Below are 23,290 nucleotides of genomic sequence, written 5' to 3'. Positions count from 1 at the left end.
AAGCTTAAAGTTTTTGAAGCTGACACTAATTTTTTTTGTCATCTATGCATTACAATTAGAAATAATTGTGTATACTAGTGCTTTAAATACATCTGTACTTATAGATTTGCTCTTTAGTCCTATTTGTACCCTAAGCACTGTTTTCAAAGCTAAAGCAATTTGCTTAGAAAATACAGGAAAATCTTCCTATTTCTTGGACTGGAGAGTTTTCAAATTAAAAACGGGCAATTTAAATGAAGAGGATAAATCAGTTCTTTTAGCTATTTTTCTGTGCTGGATTTGTGATGACTACAACCTATACTTTGTTATGATTCAATCTTAAAATATTTATAAAAGATTGGATATCTTCAAGTGGATTCTGATTTTCAGAGTAGATTTTTAAGTTATATTGAGCAAGGAGATTTGTTTTTCACTCTAAAGTACATTTTACCATTTTGGAATGTGTATATACATCTTGTTGGTAACTTGGAAATTGTCTTTTCTATGTTAGGTAAGGAGAATGTTAGCATTTGGTGCATGTCGTAGGATTTGTAGTTTCAGATGGAGACTAGCCAGAATGTGAATGATGCTTGTTGTACCTAGTGTTGGTCCTTTGAGGTTCGTGAATGTTAAGCTGTTTGCTGTGTCTTTCATCATTTTAAAAGGGCATTGTTCCCAAATATTCCAGCTTTGATTTGCACTAGAATAAAGTATTTATTTCCTTAAAGATTTAACAGAGGCTTTGGATGAAGATGCAGACCCCACAAAATCTGCACTGTCTGCAGTTGCATCTTTGGCAGCTGCATGGCCGCAGTTGCACCAGGGTATGTGTGGGCTTTATTTTTTTTTTTATTGGCTTTTTATTTTTAATTTTATAAAGGTACATTTTACATTGCTGAGAATTTGCTGTTTATATTCTAAATGACTATTTCATTTTTAACAACTATAGGCTGCAGTTTGAAAAGCTTGGATCTTGATAGCTGCACTCTTTCTGAAATCCTCAGACTACACATCTTAGCTTCAGGTGCTGATGTCACATCAGCAAATGCAAAGTACAGATACCAGAAACGAGGGGGGTTTGATGCTACAGACGATGCCTGTATGGAGCTTCGTTTAAGCAATCCCAGTCTGGTGAAGAAACTGTCAAGCACGTCAGTGTATGATTTGACACCAGGTAAACTTGGCAAGTTAGGGTCTGTATAACCTGCCCACTTTCTACCCTTTGAGGCCTCTTACATCCAGAAAACCTAGGTAGCTGATGAGAAATTTTAGATGATAATCAGTTTTAAAAAAGAAAGAGAGAAAAGTTTTATTTTTTTAAAAAAGTGTTGGTATACCAATAGTGACCTAAATTGAAACTACTGTTGTTGTTCATATTAGCTTTAATTATTTATGATTTTCTTTCCTTTTTTTTTGGATTTTCTATTGTTTTAAAAATTTATGGTAAATCTACTGAATCTAAGTTTAAAAGGATAAGTGAGAATTAACTAGCTTTCGTTTTTATTAATTAGTATATCAGAAGTGTAAGCTGTGGCTGCTAAATTTTAACATTTCCTTGAATAAGTATTTGAGGTATGAGAAACAGTATATAAAGTTAAGATGAAGTTCTTTTTCACTTTATTTTTTAAAAAGAAAATTATACAAATATATATAGTTTAATGTGCTTAAGAGAACATGTAATAGAAGTAGAGTACCTTAATTTTCAACATTCATATAGTTTTTATAATTTATGGTAGAGTTTTTATATAGTCTTTTCAGAGTAGCAATTTGCCTATTGCCATTTTTTAAAAATTTATGTGGTTATATTTTTGTTTTGATTTGAACTTCATTTGTGAGCCTAAAAATTGCAACTTGAAAAACAATGCTTTGTAGTTTGAAAATTTTTCATATCTATGTAACTAGTATGTAAGGTAGTCAATAGTATTTGAAATGCCTTTATATCACATAACTGTTCAGTTGGACTCAAAGGTGCTTTTTTCTGAAGACATGCCATTGGCATGTTTGATCTTAAGAGACTTTCCCCTATTCTTTATTAAGCATTTTTACATTGAGCCACAAATTAAAATTTTTCCAAAACAGTTTCTTTTTTGTCATTAATAATGTAGAAATTATTTATTGATTTTTAACAGGAGAAAAAATGAAGATACTTCATGCTCTCTGTGGGAAACTACTGACCCTAGTTTCTACTAGGGATTTTATTGAAGATTATGTTGATATATTACGACAGGCAAAACAGGAGTTCCGGGAATTAAAAGCAGAACAACATCGAAAAGAGAGGGAAGAAGCAGCTGCTAGGTAGGAGATAATTATAGTCAGTTGTGCTAATGAAAGCTGTTTATTTCTTTGCATCTAGAACCATTTTTCACATTGGACTATAATGTGACATTGGCTCACACTGATGTTTAATGGCTTTACCAAGAGGTTATGAATGGATTACTATATTATGGTTTTTAACTTTCAGAATTCGTAAAAGGAAGGAAGAAAAACTTAAGGAGCAAGAACAAAAAATGAAAGAGAAACAAGAAAAACTGAAGGAAGACGAGCAAAGAAATTCAGCTGCAGATATATCTATTGGGTATGGTTTGAATTATACTGTTCATTTGGCTTTCCATAAAGAATAAAAATCAAGACTTTATATTCTAAAATGCTTTCAAATTTTTAAAGAAAACTAGTTTTCTATAGGTACCTAATATGTTAGTGAGCCTATGAAATTTACATATAGACAGTCCTCAAGTATACATGTGTTGTGTTTTCAAAATACAGGGAATCTAGAATTCATTTTCTCATAGATAATTTCCCAGAAAACTTTTAATAGTCTGTTTTTAACCAGTAATATATTTCTAGTATTAATAGTAATATCTACCCCCTCTACTACCACCATCATTGCAGTTATACACTGTGCTTCCCAGAGCTCCTCTGAGCCTGTTGAAGAATAGGGATAAGATGGGCGGTTTTGGTAGACGGTATAAGGAAAGGTTGAAAGCGCCTTAAGCAATTTAGTGACTACCTAAGTATTTTATTGCATTTCAAAATATTTGGGATGAAGATTGATTGTGAAGATAAGTGGGAATATTGTAAATGGCAAACCATATTTAAAGTTAGCAGAAATAATCTTTTTTTAAAAAAAAAAAAAATCTGCAATGGAAGATTCCAAAATCCCCAATATTGCAAAATTAATACATTGACTTTTGATTAAACTTACGTGTAAAAATACGTATTAAGTTTTAAGATCATAGGTCACAGACTTGGAAAACTATACTTTATATATGTCCATCAACAATACTTTAAGAAATTGACTTGGGATACCTTAAGAAAGTTAATAGATAAGGCACCTAAAGTACAAGTAACCAAAGAAAAAGTCGATAATTGGACTTCATCAAAATTAAAAACTTGTGTTTCAAAGCACATTGTCAAGAAAATAAAAAGACAACCCAGTGAATGGGAAAAAATATTTGCAAATCATATATCTGATAGTGTAATATCTAGAATATATAAAGACTCATACAACTCAACAATAAAAAGGCAACCCAATTCAAAAAATGGACAAAGGATTTTAATAGGCATTTCTCCAAACAAGATATATAAGAAGCACATGAAAAGATGCTCAGTGTCATTAGTCATTGGGGAAATGCACATCAAAATCACAATGAGTTACTACTTCACACTGGTATGGCTATATAATCCAATTGAGAGACAATAACAAGTGCTGGTGAGAATGTGGAAAAAATTGGAACTTTCATATATTGATGGTGGGGATATAAAATGGTGCAGCCGTTGGATAATTTTGGCAGTTCCTCAGACAATTAAACCACCTGTTACCATATAGCACAGCAAGGGAATTACCATATAATTCCAAGAGAACTAAGAACATATGTTCACTCAAAAATGTATACATGAAAGTTCATAGCTGCATTATTCTTAATAGCCAAAAAATAGTAACAACCAAATGTCTGTCAATTGATGGATGATATATTCCTTTTGTAGTATATCCGTACAGCAGAATATTATTCAGCAATGAAAAGGAATGGAATTCTGTTACATGCTATTATACAATGTGGATGAACTTTGAAAACATTATGCTATAAGTGAAAGAAGCTAGTCCCAAAAAGTCATGTATTGTATGATTCCATTTATATGAAAAGTCCAGAATAGGCAAATCCATACCAGTGAGTAGATGATTGGTAACCAGGGGCAATGGGAAAGAAAAAATGGAAAGTGACTTCTATGGTGTTTTTCTTTTTGGGATGAAGAAAATGTTCTGGAATTAAATAGGGGTAATGATCACACAACCCTGTGAATATACTAAAAAATACTGAATCGTGCACTTTAAAATGGTGAATTATATCTCAATTTTTTTTACATTTTGTAAACTTTTTCCAGTTATACTGAGATGTAAATGACAGATAACATTGCATTAGTTTAAGGTGTGCAATGAAATGATTTGATTTATGCATATATTCCGACATGGTTACCACAGTAAGTTTAGTTAATATTCGTCACCTCATATGGTTACAAATTTTTTCCTTGTGATATCTCAGGTTTTTTTTTTTTTAAAGAAAATAAGCGTGTTATAGATCCCACTACTTTGTATTTTTTATATTCATCTAGCCGTACTCGTTTCCATTATCTCTGGCTCCTGAATGAATACATTGCAGGTTGCAAACCTCATTTTGTATATAGGACATATATGGTGGAATTTATTTCAAGGTTCATACAACTTTAGTTTTAATTTGGACAATATAATGGATTAGGTAAAACATCCAACTGTGTTTATTCTGCCTACTTAACTACATATAAAATTTATCTACTTCTCTCCTCCACTCTTTGTCTGTTTATCTCCTTTCTACTCTGAGCCACCATAACCTCCCAGCCAGCTACCTGCACTATTATAATGGCCTCTTTACTGGTTTCCCCTCATCTACCTTCTCTCCCAGATCATTTTCCACATAGCAGCCGAAGTGCTTTAATCATACTGCTTCCCTTTTCTAAACTCTTTTACTTTTTTACCATTGCTTTTTGAATAATGCCCTACAAGACCCACTATGATCTAACCCTGCCTTTTTCTCGTCCATATCTTGGATTACTTGTTTTTCTTTTACAGTCTTCTCAAAATTAAAAGCTCTTCCTTTTCTCTTCAGCTCAATGCCTTTGCATATATTATCACCTCTGCCAAAAATGGAGATTTCTTCTGCCACCTTACTCCTTCCCAGTCTCCAGTATTGCAGTTTAAATGTCACTTCTTCAAGCCTTTCTTGATCCCTGAAACTAGATCTAGAGCTCCTTGAAATGCTTCCATAGCACTTTGAACTTCTCCTTTCTTAGTACTTATTACATTTATTAATTTTACAATGGTTTATGTAATTATCTGTTTTCTCTGCAATACTATAAATGCTGTGTCATCTTGTTCACTGCTTCCTATGCATGATGCAGGGCACTTCATAGGCAGGCAATAAATTTTTCATGAATGGAATTATATATTCATTAATTAATATAATCTTTGTTTTTTTATCCTAAAGGGAGGAAGAAAGGGAAGATTTTGATACTAGCACTGAGAGCAAAGAAATAGAGCAAAAGGAACTAGATCAAGACACGGTCACTGAAGACGAAGATGACCCAGGATCACATAAAAGAGGCAGAAGGGGTAATACAGAAATTTCTTAAGGACATACTTGCTTATTTTTAATTGATAAGGCACTTTATTATTTCATTTATTCTGAAATATACATTAGATTACTTTCATTTGTGATTCAAAGATGTGTTTATATTTTAAATGCCCAACTCATAGCTGTGGTAAGTTTTTTCAATGACCATTTTGTTATAAAATGGTGTTATGAAGTTACATTAGTATATTTATGGTTAGGTCTTTATTCACATGTAACTTATACTTTAGGGAAGAGAGACAATATTCCTCTCTTTAATAGGTCAGTTACTTATAACTTCTACTTTTGGTTAGCGAGTTTTGTTGAGTTTTTTTATTAACTACATTACACTAGGCCATATAGAAATTTTAATTCTGTAATGTACTCATTCAACATACATTGAATGCCTCTTAAATAGAACAGTAAATGCTTGTGATTGGTGTCATATCGCTGAGAATGGAAGTCTCTACTGCCTTAAAATAATTTCTGGATCAATGAGAATACATGTTTGGAAAACTATAGATACAAATTACTTATGAGGATCTTTAACCATCTTCATTTGATAACTATTGAAGGAGAGCCTTATGTTTATTCTGTGCCTATAATTTGGATGGTATTTTTTTTTCTATATTAGTTTGTAAATGGTTATTATAAATAGGCAGACAATCACCTGTATCATAGAGGCTATATTCTCTGATTACAATGCAATTGATTTAGAAGTCCAAAACAAATAAACCTCATATGATTAGGGTTTTAAAACATACTTCCAAGCAATGGATCAAAAGAGAAACCCTAATGGAAACTAGGAAATATTTAAAATTAATCAGTACTGCATCTTAACACTTGTTGGATACAGTCCCTCTACTTAAAGGAAAATTTACAGCTTTAATACATATTTGGAATGGAGAAAGGCAATTTGATCTGGGCATTTATTTAAGAAGTTAGAGATAGAAAATAGAATAATCCACCCAAATACAAGGAAACAATAGATATGAGTAGAAATGAATAGAAAATAAAACCATAATAGAGAACAACAAAGCCAAAAGTTTGTTCTTTGAAAAAGACACAAATGAGACAAACTTTTGTTGCAATTCATTGTGGGGGGGGGGATCACAATAAACAAAATTGAGACTCAAAAGGGAAGTAACATAACTACAGATAAAGTAGAAGTTTAAAGATAAAGGGACAATATATACAATTTTATGACAGTAAATTTGAAAATGGAGGCAAAATGAGCAAAATCCTAGAAAAACATAAATTATGAAAAAGGATTCATGAAAAAATTAAAAATGTGAGTAATTCTAAACCATCAAAGATCTTGAATTAGTATTAAAAATCTTCCTACAAAGAAAATATCAGTCCAAGACAACTTCATAGGTTAGTTAATTCTGCCAGTTTTAAAGAAGCAGATAATTCCAATCTTATACAAACTCTTTTAAGCAAAAAAAGTAGAAAAAACACTCTTCAACCTTATTGAAGCAATTTGCTAGTGACTGAAATCAGAGAGAAGTTTAATTCTTCAATACATCATAAAAGGCCAGGCAGGTCACCAGAAATCAGGCTCTTTTCCATCTTATTGGTACTGCCATCCTTATATTTTTCTCCCATCCTCATATTCCGAAATGATTTATCATCATGTCTCCATTCTAGCTAGTTGGAAGAGGGTAAGAAGAAAGAGAGGCACAACTCTGAGGTTACATGTAATGCTTCTGCTACAGTCTCTGACCAGACGTTTCTCCTGGAGCAGTGCCTACTGGGGAAAGAGGGTCTGGGAAGCATTGTCCTTTGTTTGGATTTCTGTGTGCCCAACTAAAAGTTAGGGGTTCTTGTATCTTAAATCAGTGGTTAGTAAACTACAGCCCATTGGCCAAATCTGCCCTGCCCCCTGTTTTTATATACCCATAGGCTAAAAATGATTTCTACAGTTTAAAATAGTTGAAAATTTTTTAAAAGAATGTTTTGTGACATGTGGAAATTATAGAAAATTCAGATTTCAGTGATCATAAGTAAAGTTTTATTTAACATAGCCATGCTCATTCATTTACATAGTACCTATGGCTGCTTTCATGCTACAATGGCAGAGTTGAGTAGCTGTGACAGAAAGCATATGACCCACAAAGCTTAAAATATTTATTTACTAGCTAGCCCTTTGTAGAAGTAGTTGGCTGACTCCTTCCTTAGGAAGGACTGGATATGTTTTGTAGAATAACAGACTCTGCCACTCTCTCCAGTATGGAGATCACAGATTTTTATGTGTCCCTTTATATTTAAGTGTACCAGCTTCTTATTAACATAGTAGATTAGTCTGTTGTGCTGCCGTAACAAAATACCACAGACTAAGTGGCTTAAACAACAGAAATTTATTTTCTCACAGTTCTGGAGGCTGGAAGTCCAAGATCAAGGTACCCGCAGGGTTGATTTCTGGTGAGACCTCTCTCCTCAGCTTGCAGGATAGCACTTTCTCTCTGTCCTTGCACAACCTTTCCTCTGTGCCCACAAGCAGAAAGAGTACACTCTCTGGTCTCTCTTCCTTTTCTTATAAGGACACCAGTTCTCTTGGATTAGGGCCCCCTATTTTTATGACCTCATTTAACCTTAATTACCTCTTTAAAGGACCTGTCTCCAAATATAGTTACATTGGGGTTTACGATTTCAACCTGTAAATCTGGGAGCATACGTTTCAGTCCGTAACACATAATAACTTAGAGTACTTTATATTTTCCAGTGAAAATTTAAAATACGTTGATGATGATCAAATGTTGTTTCAACTATAGGGAAAAGGAGACAAAATGGATTTAAAGAATTTACAAGGCAAGAAGAGATCAACTGTGTAACAAGAGAGCCTTTCACTGCTGATGAGGAAGAAGCTTTAAAACAGGAACACCAACGAAAAGAGAAAGAGCTCTTAGAAAAAATCCAAAGTGCCATAGCATGCACCAACATCTTTCCCTTGGGCCGTGACCGCATGTATAGGCGATACTGGATTTTCCCTTCTGTTCCTGGATTGTTTATTGAAGAGGATTATTCTGGTCTCACTGAAGACATGCTGTTGCCTAGACCTTCATCCTTTCAGAATAATGTACAGTCTCAAAATCTTCAGATATCCACTAAAACTGGGGAGTCTTTGTTGTCTGAATCTACCTCCAACATTGACCAAGATCCATATGATTATTCTGTGCAGCTGCCAAAACCAGTGCGTAAGCCAAATCGGTGGTGCTTTTACAGTTCTTGTGAACAGCTTGACCAGCTTATCGAAGCTCTTAATTCTAGAGGACATAGAGAAAGTGCCTTAAAAGAAACTTTGTTGCAAGAGAAAAGCAGAATATGTGCACAGCTAGCCCATTTTTCTGAAGAGAAATTTCATTTTTCAGGTAAACTTGCAATAAAAACTATTGTCTTTATTTTTCTCTCCTTGTAAGCTCTGGTTAAAATTAAACATTTTTCAAACTATTAGAGCTGTATTTAAAACACCTTATCTTTCGTTTGGACCATGTTCTCGGTTTGAAAGAGAAAGTTCGCCACTTAGAGAAACAAGGTTCTCTAGGTTCCACTGAGTTCCATTTGGATTATGAGGAACACATCTAGCTATGTGAGAAGATACATAGTCTTCCTGATCTCATTCCTTTATCAGTAGACTCTGAACACCCCGGGCACTAAGGTTACCATCAGTTTCAGAGATCTAATAGTGAGTAAGGCCACTCATTAAGTGTTTTGGCTGAGAGTCCAGGGACAGGTTCCATTAGTGATCACTTCTTTGGAGATTGGCTACAAGGGCGGATCAGGTAGCAACATTTCCTATTTGATGGCTGGTCCATTGATGACAGATAAGAAAAAGCAATAAGGTGTGTTTAAGTGTAAGTTTTTATATTACTGAGATTGTCTAGGTAGAGAACTTAAATGTAGAGGCATATTACCATGACTACTTTAATTCTGTTTAGGATTAAAAACTGGATCACAATTTTTTTTAACAGCTTAATTGAGATTTAATTCATATACCATACAATTCACCATGAAAAATGTAAAATTCAGTGGTTTTAGTATATTCACAGATATTTGCAACCATCACAGTCAATTTTAGAACATTTTCATCACCTCATAAAGAAACACCTTTAGCTACCATCCCCCATAGACGTAAGCAACCACAAATCTATTTTCTGTCTCTGTGTTTGAACGTTTTATATGAGTGATATCATATAATACATGGTCTTTTGTGACTGACTTCTTTCACTTAGCATAATGTTTTCAAGATTCATCTAAGTTGTAGCATGTATCAGCACTTCATTCCTTTTTATGGCCAAATAATGTTCCATTGTATACCATATTTTATTTATCCATACATTAGTTGATGGACTTCCTGTTACCACCTTTGGCTATTAAGAATAATGCTGCTGTAAACATTTGCATACAAGTTTTTCTGTTGACATACATCATTTCTCTTGAGTATAAACCTAAGAGTGAAATTACTGGTTCATATGGTAATTCTATTTAATCCTTTGAGGAACTGCCAGACTGTTTCCCAAAGTGGCTACACCATTTTATACTCCTGCCAACAGTGTATGAGGATTAAGATTTCTCCATGTCTTTGCCAATGCTTGTTGTTTGACTTTTTTATTCTAGCCATCCTAGAAGTGTGAAGTAGTATCTCATTGTGGTTTTGACATTCATTTCCTGAATGACTAATGATGTTGAGCATTTTTTCATGGTCTTGTCAGCCATTTGTATATCTTCCTTAAAGAAAAGTCTATTCAGATCATTTGCCCATTTTAAAAATTGGATTATTTGTCTTTTTATTGAATTCCAACAGTTCTTTATATATTCTAGATACAAGTCTCTTATCAGATAAATAATGTGCAAACATTCCCCCCGCTTTTAATTGCACTTGAGGATTATCTAAGTGTTTTTATATCCATTATCTCACAATCATAATAGTCACATGGGGTAATTGTATTTTTTTAATAAGGAAATACTAATAAAGGTGTCGGATAACTATTTCAGACAAACCTCAAACTGATAGCAAACCTACATACAGTCGGGGAAGATCTTCCAATGCATATGATCCATCTCAGATGTCTGCAGAAAGGCAGCTTGAATTAAGGCTGAGAGATTTTCTTTTGGATATTGAAGACAGAATCTACCAAGGAACATTAGGAGCAATAAAGGTTTGTAACTGTTCCCATTTTTAGTTTACCTAGTTACCAGAATTTTGGTCATATCTGTTCATTTATTTGATATAAGCAAGGCATGTGTGTTTTGAATAAATACCAGGGGATGATTTTTTTTTTATAAAAACTAAGTTTATTCCCATCAAAATGTTTACATATGGATATAAATCTTTCTTAAATATGCTATATGACTATCCATTTTCCTAAACAGAATTTAATGAACATATTGACCTTTTTAATATTAATTTCTAATATTTTTTAAAATATCTGTTTTATGGTATTTTCCTCCGAGATATTGAAATGTGTAAGGATATTTTCTTCTTCCTTGACTAGCTCCTGCCTGCTCTGCTGAGTCTGGTTTGTTTATTGGTTTCTTTGTTACCTTTTTAAAATCTGTAAGTAATTCATGCTTGATATATGTGTTCTGTTCATTCCTTTGCTATCATCTGTCACTTTTTTTGCTACTATCAGGTGACCAATCTTAGAATTGTATATGACTTCCCTACGTAGAGAATAAGGTACCAAGTTTCCATCTATGAATGATACGAATTCCATTTTGACCACTTAGCAATCTTATTTTTAGATCCCTTTTTGATTCACAATCTGTTCTAGAATATTCATGAATTTTTCATATGTGCATTAAACCTCATACTTCTTAGGAGCAACATACGCCATTTTTCAGGATTAGTAAATTTGAGTTTTGTTACAGGTTGCAGATCGACACATCTGGAGATCAGCATTAGAAAATGGACGGTATGAGCTTTTAAGTGAGGAAAACAAGGAAAATGGGATAATTAAAACTGTGAATGAAAATGTGGAAGAGGTGGAAATTGATGAGCAAGCAAAGGTCATAGTAAAAGACAGGTATAAAATGAGTTTTTTAAAGGAACCATCACTTTTCCCTGCCACTCTAATTGTAAATTTTTCTGATGTAAATGTTTCTTCTTCAAAAAAAAATATTTTAAAATCTTATCGTGAAGGCTTTAATATTTATAACTACTGAAATGATGATTTTGCTAAACCTCAGGCTCTCTGTTACTCTATTTTGTACTGATACAGCCAAAAGGCAACTTCTTAGGATAATGGTAATTTCTCAAGTTTTAAAAAAAAGTCTTTGAACTTAACATTTGATTAATTTCAGAAAGTAACTTTATACTATTTATTTTACTTTTCTGTAGGAAAACTTAGTAAATTGTGGTAGACTTAAACATTATTTGAACTAGTTATCCGAACCTATATCTCTATAGATAAATATTTTTACTTTTTTGGAGTTATTCTGGATAATATCTGCCCTTAAAGGGAGTTTATTGTCTAGGAGGAAATGGTGGAAAGACATTAAGCTAGCGATTAGAGAATACAGTGAGCGTTCTGGTAGAAGTGAATACCCAGTGCAAATGTTTGTCTTGGTAGACAGACATGGAAGACAGCAAAGGAAATGCTAGAGGAAGTGACTCCAAACCTGAGACCTAAATGGGAAAGATCTGATACTAGGAGGGAAGACGTTGTACCAAAGGCTTTGAGTGGACGGGTTTGTGCTTTTAAATGACCGTTTCAGCTGCAGCATGGAGATTTATTGCCAAGGTAGTAAGATTGGAGACTAAGGGACTAGTAAGAAGGCACCTGTAAGTGTCCTACCCAGTAAAAGTAGAAGCAAGAGAAACAGAGATAAGCTGTGTGAGATACTTATCTTTCAGGCCCATCATTGTCACCTCACTAAAACTTTTTCCCTATGCCTTGTTTCATCCACTTTACTGACACCAAATATTTGCCCTTCTGACCACCTTAAATAATTTGATATTCAGTTTAGCTTTTGATTCATATATTTATCTGCCTTTCCTACTATCTTAAGAGAACTCCTTGAGTTTGAGGAAACTATTTCACTTATAGGTATAAGGAAGCATTTGGATGAATGAGTGGACTCAAGTTTCACCTAATAGTATTTTTAAGTACCCTAAACTCTTCATTGTTTTAATTGTAGACTTTTGGGCATAAAAACAGAAACTCCAAGTACTGTCTCAACTAATACAAGTACACCGCAATCAGTGAGCAACGTCGTTCATTACCTGGCAATGGCACTTTTTCAAATAGAGCAGGGCATTGAGCGGCGTTTTCTCAAAGCTCCACTTGGTAAGTATCTGCTTTTAATTCAAAATAGTAGTTATGTTTTAAATAATTTTGAAGTAGAACTTTATTGGCTGACATAATGAAATTGATTGGTTTGAAAAACTTGAGATTGTGTTTTCATTTTAATATATGAGCTCTTTCAGGTGAGATTTATTTTTAAATAATACTTAAATGCTATTTTAAAATTTTGTTCTAGATAGTCATTCATTTTAATAACTGTCTTTTTAACTATTTCTGTCAGTCTCTTCTTTTGTGAAAGCTTCATCAAAAGAAACATGACCAAAACCTGTGACTAGCCAGACCTTGAATAAACAAAGATTGTACATAAATTATTTTATTGTTATTTAAAACAGAACCCCAAAGAGTTACATAAATGTAACTACATACCACCATTAGGGGTATGGTTTGATAATGTGGGTCACTAACCTGAGAACTGTATGAGTGCTAAATCATAAATACCAAGTGTTAAATGCTACACAGATGAGAAAATACTCTATAATTTATGGCTAGGATGATAGAAATAATATTGTCTAGATCATGTTTCAGCAGCTTAGGAAATTAATATGCTTCTAGGGACTAATCCAAGAACATAATCATTATGTCTTTAGGAAAATATGTTTCAAGTTCTGAATCAATTTTTTTTTTTTTTTTTTAGTTTTAGGTATACAAAACAATGAAATAGTTAGACATTTCACTCCTCACAAAGTGATAACCCTCCTCTCCCAATCTATTGCCCCTCTGACATCATATGTATCTATTACAATTCCATTGACTCTATTTCCTATGCTGTACTCCATATCCCATGACTATATATATATTAAATTATAGTTGACATACAATATTATTCAGCTTCAGCTTCAGGTGTACAGTGCAGTAGTCAGGCATCTATACCATCCATGAAGTGGTCTCTCTAATAAGACATGTGCCCATCTGACACCCTACAAAATCTTTACATTATTGATTACATTCCCCTAACTGTCCTTCTGAATTAATTTTAATGTCGTAACTACCTCTGCTTTCCTGTGGTCTTTCTCAAATGTTGAATTAATTTATAATTCATCATATCAAGATAATTTATATCAATAACTGGGTACTAGAAAAACAATTTTTTAAAACCATACCATTTTGGTCTCATATAGACTAAAATCCTTTAAAAAATATTTGAATATTACCTATTGAGTAGTGAAAACAAAATTTTATAAATAGATGGTGTTATCAGAGCAATTTTGGAACATGAATATATTTGTAATGTGTCTATTTTTAATTGAAGAGCTCTGGCCAGTATCTCATTGTTCTAATAAGCCGATCCATATTTTTTTATAAGTTGATAATTCCACCATGAGCTTAATAACTCACTTTTCACATTGAAAGTAGCATTTTTAAGAAATAAAATGCATATGATCACAGCTCACAAAGATATCAGAGTTTGTATTTACTATATCACTCTTATTTCCCAGTTTTCAATATTTCTCAATATTTTTTGTGTCTAAATCAAATTACATGCACAAGGGATCTCTGTATTATTTCTTACAACCACATGTTGAGTCTACAATTATTTCAATTAAAATTTCAATTAAAAGTTACATGTAAATCACGTAGCTCATATAAATGTAACATATTACTAGTACACATCAGTCCTGTGATTTCAAAAGAGGTAAGTGATAAAACAGTTCTGATTTTTCCACTTCTGAAATTGCCATCTATTAAAGTTGTTTATAAGTTCAAGAGGAAAAAAAATCAAATTAATTGTTAGTGTGTCTGTGTTTCCATCAGTACATCTTATTAACCCTTTAGACAAAGGAAAAAAGTTAACATTGGGTGATGTTGCAACTTATATCTAATAGGTTGTATGACAGCTGAGTGCTATAGGATTCTTACGTACTATACAGCAGCATTATATACAGCAGTATTAGAACATTCATTTCATCCTGAAAGATATTTTTAAAAACTTTTAATTTGGATTCTTGTAAAATAGGAAAAGGTCAACTTACTTTGGTGGTATATATTGGTCAAAGTCAGTTGTTCATCATTTATAATACGGGGGTTACCATCTACCATTGCTGACCCATAAAGTGTTAATATTATAACTGATGTCAGTAGCTCTTTATGTTTAAGTCTTTGAAGGGTCTGTTTTGAATGGGATAGTAGGAGATGGAGGTGCCTGTGGGATTTCAAGATAGTCTAAATATTTAGAACAAGGTAATCAAGAATATCCTTAATCTGGGAGAGAAAAGAGGGTTCCGACTTTATAAATGATTGAGTAGAATATAAAATTTCCTCATTCTCAATAATTTTTCAACATAGCAAATTAACTATAGTAGGAATTTTTCCTGTTTAGGTTCAGAGATTATTTCAGTTTCTTGAGGAAACAAATAAGAAATAACAAATTCTACTATGTTCTACCTTCCCTAGTGTGGCCTTCTTATTCTAGTGATTCATCACATTGACAAAACTAGGATTTTTTTAAGTTGGGGAAGATAATCATATTTCAATTAATTATTTTAGATAAGATGTGAAAATTGCTTAGGTTGATAATTTCATCATTTATAAAGTCATGCTTATGGTTAAATCCTTAAGCTGTGAAAAAATCCTCAAACTAACTTTATCAATTTGAAATTAGGTAACACAGAAATTAATAAAGATCAAAAGGGAGATAGAAAAAAAAAGGACAAGACAAAGACAGAGGAAGATCAATCTAGTGTGAGAGATGGTAAATTTTTAACTTTTTAAAGAATTGTCTTTTTAAAGAATTATAATTTTACTTTCTATACTACTGAGTACTGGTTTACATATTTAGCTTTTGAAAGAAAACCTTGGATTTTTTTTTTTCTAATTGGGGAACGGTGTGTTTCTCCAGGGCCCATCAGTTCCAAGTCGTTGTCCTTCAATCTAGCTGTGGAGGGTGCAGCTCAGCTCCAAGTCCAGTCGCCGTTTTTCAGTCTTTAGTTGCAGGGAGCGCAGCCGGCAACCTTATTGTTGAGAGCTCGCACTCTAACCAACTGAGCCATCCGGCCACCCCAAAACCTTGGATTTTATATTTTGGAAGGGAATAGTTTTTTGGGCAAGCTTATAAAACAGTACCATCTTCCTAACATTTTCCGTTTTACATTTCACACCTGAGCTAATCACACTCTTTTGAATTGGTAGGTAAAAGGTTAACATTGGTGAATCTTAATATACTTAGATATTAGTGTTCATAAAAGAATGAACAGCTATGGAATGCATGTTTACTTATTTTGCATATAGTCTTTATTCACAGTATTTTTTTTTCTTTTACTCGCATAGGGAGAATTCAGAGTAGGCTTTTTTTATTGTTTTATCTCCTAGAGAAGCCTCCGTGGCATGGTCACATAGGTTACTGTACACTGGCAGTTAACAGTATGAAATCTCCCAGTGTAATATTTGATCATATGACTCTACCAATAGTAAAATGCTTTCATTTAGTAATTTCTTGAGGAATTTTTCTGTGCTAGCAGATAATGGAAAGTGAGAGAAACAAGACATTTCTGCCCGTGAGAGTTGGATTTAAGATTTAAAAAAAAAACAACAGAAAAATGGACTCAATTGTGTATACTGTTTTTTATCCTTATTTAAGTACTATATGAAAAATAGAAAAATGTGGACATCCATCTATTTTCATATTGTATATTTAGAATATTTTAAAGTGAGCAGGAATAGGTGGGCTAAAACTTGAACCTTGAGCTACCACTGTTTAATTTTCTTACAGCACCTCTTTGATCGAAACCTATAGTGTTTCACCAACCTTTGAGTTAAAAACCATTCAAACTGAATTTCAAGGTCCCAAAGGTTCTCCATAATTTACCTTTTTCTTCCCCTCTTCCACATTGGCCTCTGCAACTTTATTTTTTGCCATTACCAGTAAGAATGCCCTCTGATTTATCCAGAAAGATTTCTTCAGGATTTCTTCAGGAACTAGCAGTTCTTACTGTCTCCTTCCTTAGAGGTCCCCACTCAGGCCAGAACTTTTCATGAAGCCTTTTAGCAAAACCCCAGATAAATAAAAAGCACAAAATTAGAAGGGTAGACATAAATCAAATGGACTGTGTTACTGCATTTATTTCCCCCTTTGCTCAGATTACGCTTTAGCTTTGTCTGAGGAGCCATTTGACCTATCCATTTTTTCCTCTCTCCCATTGAGTAATTAATCTGTTTCATTTTCAGAAGTTCTGATGGTTTTTCAAACCTCTTTATTTACTCATTTTCAAACATTTCTTTCTTTTTTTTAATTAGTTCAGGTGTACAAAACAATGCAATAGACATTTCATCCCTCACAAAGTGATAAGCCTCCATACCCCAATATATTGCCCCTCTGACATCGTATATAATCTATTACAATTCCATTGACTCTATTCCCTAGCTATACTCCATATACCATGACTATATATATTAACTTATACTTGACATACAATATTGTTCAACTTCAGCACATTTATTTCTTAAAACATATTAAACATATTTTATATTCTGTGTCTAATTCTAGTATCTCAAGTTTCTGCTGACTCTTGCTTATAGTGTTTTATTTCCACATGAGCCTGGTGGGTTTTGACTATTAACTCATTCCTTAGAACTTGATCTATGGATATTTGTTCAGAGAGAATATGCAACAATTTGTACTTGTTTCTGTCATTCACCTGAGGTCACTACCAACTCTGGACCACTTAAAAATTTTAGCTTGTGGTTTTTCAGTTTTAAACGTGTTTAAGAATTTCTTTACAGTTATGTATTCTTAGAATACCTTTATTTCCCCATTCTACTCAACATCAAAATCTAGATGAGCAGATTTCCTTGCTACCTCTTTATTTCTTCATGGTACCCTTTCCATCTTGAAAGTATAGCCTTTTGGGGTCCTAGCTCTTTAGAGAGGACTCACTATATTGGGTGGGCCCTATGTTTCGTGTTCTCTCTCTCTCTTACCCTGCCCAGTAGTCAAAAGGGAGTTCAAGACCCACTAGTATTTGGCAGGTCTGTTGCTTTATGACTTCAACTCACTGTGTATATCTTCACCCTCCTGGCTATATTAAAAAAAATTTAAAGGTAGGGACTTGTGTCATATGTTCTAATGTGCTGCGCATAGAAACAGTATAATGCAAGAACAATGATAACAATAGCAGCATTTTCTCTATGACATTCAGTTTACATGTCTTATGTGTATTATCTCCTTTAATCTTCCCAACATTCCTCAGAGGTAGGTATCACCTACATAACTGTTGAAGAATCTCAGGCATAGAGGGCTTAAGGAACTCGCCCAAGCTCTCATAGGGGAGCTAGTACTCTGGAGCCCATTCTCTTAAACATATGCTACTGCCCAGGAGGTTTTATTTGAGGATAATAGGAAATACGGCGTGATAGGACCAACTCTTCATGGGGTCTTATCTGCCATGCAGAATTTTGACATAACGTGGTAGGCCCTTCATAATTAAGTATAATGTCTTAGGAAAACTAAGGTGGTAGCAATGTTGAAGATTAATTGAAGATAGAATCACATGCCAGTGGAGTAGACTGGCTAGATTAATGGCATCTAGCCAAATGTATTATTTAGCCCAGAAGACAAAGGGATGATGTTATTCATGACGGAAGGTTTCAAATGTTTCTATATAAATATTATATAGTGCTGAAAGTTCTTTTTGGGAGATTAACATTTTTTTATTTATGTCACTTTAAAAATAATATTTTCTTAGAGATAGAAGACAGTGTAGTTGACATTTATACATACTGATATTTTTAATAACAGCTATATTGAAGTATAATTTACATATATAAGATTCACCCTTTTAAAGTTTACAGTTCAGTGGTTTTTAGTATATTCACAGTTGTACAGCCATCCATTACTATCTAACTTAAGAACATTTTAATCAGCCCCAAAAGAAACCTCATATATGATTGATACTTAACTGAGAGAGCAGTCTTTCATCTGAAAATGAGGAAGTAACATCCTCAACTCCAATGAATAGTAGCTGACTTATAACCATATTTAGCCAGTTTTCTAAATTAGATCAAGATTTGATACAAAGATTAGATTGAGAACACATTGCCTAAGTTATTTTTCTCTTTTAACTATTGAAATCCCCAAGCATTTGATTTACAGATGTAAGAAGTAATTAATTCCTTATGTCATAAACAAGATGTGGCTCAGCAAATATTTTCTTTAACATGAGGTTTTTGCTTTTAATATCAGCATAGTCTTTTTGTTAAGTATTACAAGAGAAGAACTGTAAAATCTGTCCTGCTTAAACTACCAAGAAAATAGTTCTAGCAGATGTCTAGGGTTTAGCTAGAAACTTTATAATCACTTTTCCTTTTCATTTAAGATGCCAGTGACAGTGGGCGTTCTTATAAAACAGTCCTGGACCGTTGGAGAGAGTCTCTTCTTTCTTCTGCTAGTCTATCCCAAGTCTTTCTTCATCTCTCCACCTTGGATCGTAGTGTGATATGGTCTAAATCTATACTGAATGCTCGTTGTAAAATCTGCCGAAAGAAGGGTGATGCTGAAAACATGGTACTTTGTGATGGCTGTGATCGGGGTCATCATACCTACTGTGTTCGACCAAAGCTCAAGGTATTGTTTTCTTCTTCTACTTCTCAGATTAGAATTGAGATTTTGAGTGAGCGGTGATTAATAATCATTTATGTGATTTGTCAGACTGTGCCTGAAGGAGATTGGTTTTGTCCAGAGTGTCGGCCAAAGCAACGTTCTAGAAGACTCTCCTCTAGACAGAGACCATCCTTGGAAAGTGATGAAGAGATGGAAGACAGTATGGAAGGTGAAGATGATGAAGTTGACGGTGATGATGAGGAGGGTCAAAGTGAGGAGGAAGAGTATGAGATAGAAGAAGATGAAGACGACTCTCAAGAAGAAGAAGAAGTCAGGTAAGTCCTAACATAATAAATGAGGGTTCGAGTCTTAATTAGACAATCTCTTAACAATTCAAATACAAATAGAGTGGTTGGAGTCCATAATTTTTTTTAAGTAGTATATAATATAGTAGCCTGAAGTTATCCTTGCTTTGTGTATTATAAACATTTCAATTTTTCCCAAGCAAGTATAGTATCTGCGTGAGCTTAGCCAGATCATAAAATCAAGTATGAGTTCAACTTTGGACAGGAATGCCAGTTCAGACCCACATCAAGGTTGATTTTACTTAATTTTATGCCTAAAGAAGCAAATAAACAGTCCAGAGGGTATTCATGAGATAAACATGGATGCAGTTTCCCAATGTTTCTCTTGCTTTCTCAAGGAGTTATACCCAAATTTTGGTGATCTTGGCAGTCAGAGAGAGAGATACCAGGAAGCACATTACATTTTTATATTTTACCGCATCAGCACTCAGAAACAACTTCTGTAGCACCATAAAATCAAGTATGCTGCAAACTACTAAGCTATGCCACCCAGGCCGAATCAGTGGGTTTAGGGCCTGGTTACTCCTGCTGCGGCAGTGCTGGGGCAATCTCCCCATGTTTGTCCCTAAGACCTCCCCCTCTTTTAACATTTGAACTCCATTCATGTGGAATCAGGAAAGCGAATGTGAAGCAAGGGCAACCTAGAACTGACAAAGTACAGAAAGGCCGCAGTCTGAGGAGGGGAAGCAGAGAGAGCCACCCCATCGATTTTGATGGTTTTTAACAGTTCCAACTAGCGGGAGCCACATTCCCTTAGCTCCTAAGGGCAATATTGTGTTAAGCATGAAGAGGATAAAGAATTTGGAAAACTCTTGGAAATATTTTAGATAAGCTGCAAGTTCAGGTATGTGGGGAGATGGATAAAAGGAGGCTTAATGGGGTTGTTTCATCCTTGTCTACAACTTAAAGGCAATTAAAACATTGAGTGTAGTTTTGTATTTTACAGTAAGAATCGGAAGATGGCAGAGAGATTCTTGGCTTGGTATTCAGGAACCACAGGTTTAAGGCAGCCACTGGCCAAAACTGTGGGTTACCTCAGTATCGGTGATAATGAAAAGTGACAGTCATTTGTAGCATACATAAGGAGACAGAAGATTTGCATTTTAAGATTAATTCATCATTCTTTTAAGTTTTTCAATCTGATTAAGTCTATTTATTGGTTCTGTAGATTTTATTATAGTTTATCACAATTTGGGATTTGATTTTCATGACAATGTCCTGGAGTTACCAAAAAAATAATAAATAGTCTCTTTGCATTACAAAGAAATATATGAAAACATATTTTAGATCTCCATGAAAACTTTATTAACTGTAAATGGAAAGAATTGAGTATAGACTACGTCTCAGTAATATAGAAAAGTAATATATGTAGAACTCATTGGCTGAATACGAGAACAAGAAGAGTGGAAGTAATCATCTATTTATCATTGCTCTGGACAATAATTGTGTTTTCTAACAATATTTGTAGCCCACCAAAACGAGGAAGACCACAAGTTAGATTACCAATTAAAACAAGAGGGAGACTTAACTCTTCTTTCTCAAGTCGTGGCCAACGACAAGATCCTGGAAGATATACTTCAAGGAGTCAGCAGAGTACACCCAAAACAACTGTCTCTTCAAAACCTACTGGTAGAAGCCTAAGAAAAATAAAATCTGCTCCTCCTACAGAAATGAAATCTTTAAGAACTGCCAGTCGTTCTACTCGCCAGAGTCATGGCCCACTGCAAGCAGATGTATTTGTGGAACTACTTAGTCCTCGTAGAAAAGGCAGAGGCAGGAAAAGTGCTAATAATACACCAGAAAATAGTCCCAACTTCTCTAACTACAGAGTCATTGCCACAAAGTCGAGTGAGCAGTCAAGATCTCCAAATGTTGCTTCAAAACTTTCTCTCCAAGATAGTGACTACAAGAGAAGAGGCAGGAAAAGACAATGTACAGGTATGAAGAAGTCTAATTTAAACTATCCTTATCTAAGAAAATTGAATAATTTGGTGCAAAGATTGAGCATTGAGATATTTCTGATCATTTTTGTGAAGGCTGTCAGTAAGATATACAGAGTTTTTAGGGAGCAGCCTGACCTGCAGCATAATATTCATTGAATGGGCAGCTATTTGGGGAATAAAGGTAAACTATATTATTAGTATTTCTACTAGTGTAGCAGGGTAGTTGTAAGAAATTTGCAAACATTGTTCTGTTTTTAATGGAGAGATTTGGCCAATATTTGAACAGTCGCAGAATAACACATTATAACACATTTCATTCTCTTCCTTCAAAACACACATACTCATTATCATCTAGACAAGCTACATTGTATTGACATACCAAATTTGCGGACAATCTTCATCCATATAATAATCTCTTTATCCATTTTTCTCTTCAATCCTATTCTTTTTGTTGTTAATATCAGTAGTAAGAAACTTCAAAATTTCCAAAAAATGAAGTTAAACAAAAAAATGCTACTGTTCTTTGAAGAATTGTAGATAGGGTATATTGCATGATACAAACAATGACAGGATTAAGGAACTCATTGGTGAAAGAATGGAATATAATTTGTCTGTTTTTGAAGTTGTTTTGAAATATACATTAGATTACTTTCATGTGTGATTCCAAGATGTGTTTGTTTTTTTAAATACCCAACTCATAGCTGTGATAAGTTTTCTTAAATGGTGACAATTTTATTATAAAATAGTGTTATAAAGTTCCATTAGTATATTTATGATCAGGTCACGTTTGATGGGGAAGTGTCGGGTAACTTTGCACCAAGATGTAATTTAGCTTTTCTTATCCACTTATCTATTTTGCTTTTCCCTGAATCTGAACTCAAAACTGTTGGGGAAAATGGTACACCTGAAACATTTTTATTCAAAAACACTCTGCTTAAAAAAAAAAAAAAAAAAAGTGTTGTTTTTAACTAAATTGTGAAATGACTGACCTGGTTAGGGGGAAATGTGTGGATTAACATTTAAGTAGAGAATTAAAATTCCTGAATTCATATATGGATTATACTACCCTTTTCTACTAATTCATACATGTTAGATTTCATTATATACTGTAGATTTTATGAGAAAGCATTTTTTTTTTGAGAAAGCATTTTGCTTTGAGAAAATTCTCCAACTAAAATTAAGATTTATAAGAATAATCTTTTACTTTATCATTGAGAATTTTCTATTATGCAAGATAATTTTTAAATAGACCTGGTTTCAAGATCTGAAGAGAACTTTCCTAAGTAAGCAATACTGGAGAATTGCTTACTTTTATTTTACTGTACTTGAAAATGTATTTTTAATAAAATGGAGTAAAAAGTCCACCAACTTTGTGTTCTAGAATTTTCTCTTGTGTTACGCTCTTTTCATAATCTAGTCCCAATGAATGTTCAATTCAATAGGAAATTTTTAAGATCGCAAAGGAAATAATGAATATTGAATCCAGATTTTCATATATCTCAGAATGTTCGTTTAATATCTCATT

At 33.6% G+C, this 23,290-nt stretch overlaps 1 protein-coding gene across 1 annotated transcript in view; it reads left to right on the top strand.

Moving 5' to 3' along the window:
• BAZ1A (bromodomain adjacent to zinc finger domain 1A) overlaps window positions 1-23,290 on the top strand; it is an 83,275-nt gene that overhangs the window by 56,488 nt on the left and 3,497 nt on the right. The window contains exons 13-24 of the mRNA XM_033108549.1: window positions 708-803; window positions 929-1,153; window positions 2,109-2,274; window positions 2,441-2,554; window positions 5,496-5,620; window positions 8,393-8,989; window positions 10,614-10,777; window positions 11,490-11,644; window positions 12,759-12,907; window positions 19,234-19,481; window positions 19,566-19,792; window positions 21,291-21,760. Coding sequence (XP_032964440.1) covers window positions 708-803; window positions 929-1,153; window positions 2,109-2,274; window positions 2,441-2,554; window positions 5,496-5,620; window positions 8,393-8,989; window positions 10,614-10,777; window positions 11,490-11,644; window positions 12,759-12,907; window positions 19,234-19,481; window positions 19,566-19,792; window positions 21,291-21,760 — 2,736 coding nt within the window. The remainder of the gene's footprint in view (window positions 1-707; window positions 804-928; window positions 1,154-2,108; window positions 2,275-2,440; window positions 2,555-5,495; window positions 5,621-8,392; window positions 8,990-10,613; window positions 10,778-11,489; window positions 11,645-12,758; window positions 12,908-19,233; window positions 19,482-19,565; window positions 19,793-21,290; window positions 21,761-23,290) is intronic.

This window comes from Rhinolophus ferrumequinum, chromosome 6 (genome assembly GCF_004115265.2).
Source record: "Rhinolophus ferrumequinum isolate MPI-CBG mRhiFer1 chromosome 6, mRhiFer1_v1.p, whole genome shotgun sequence".
Lineage (NCBI taxonomy): Eukaryota > Metazoa > Chordata > Mammalia > Chiroptera > Rhinolophidae > Rhinolophus > Rhinolophus ferrumequinum.
Note: the sequence above shows the minus strand (reverse complement) of the source record. Positions and strands in the feature narration are given on the sequence as shown.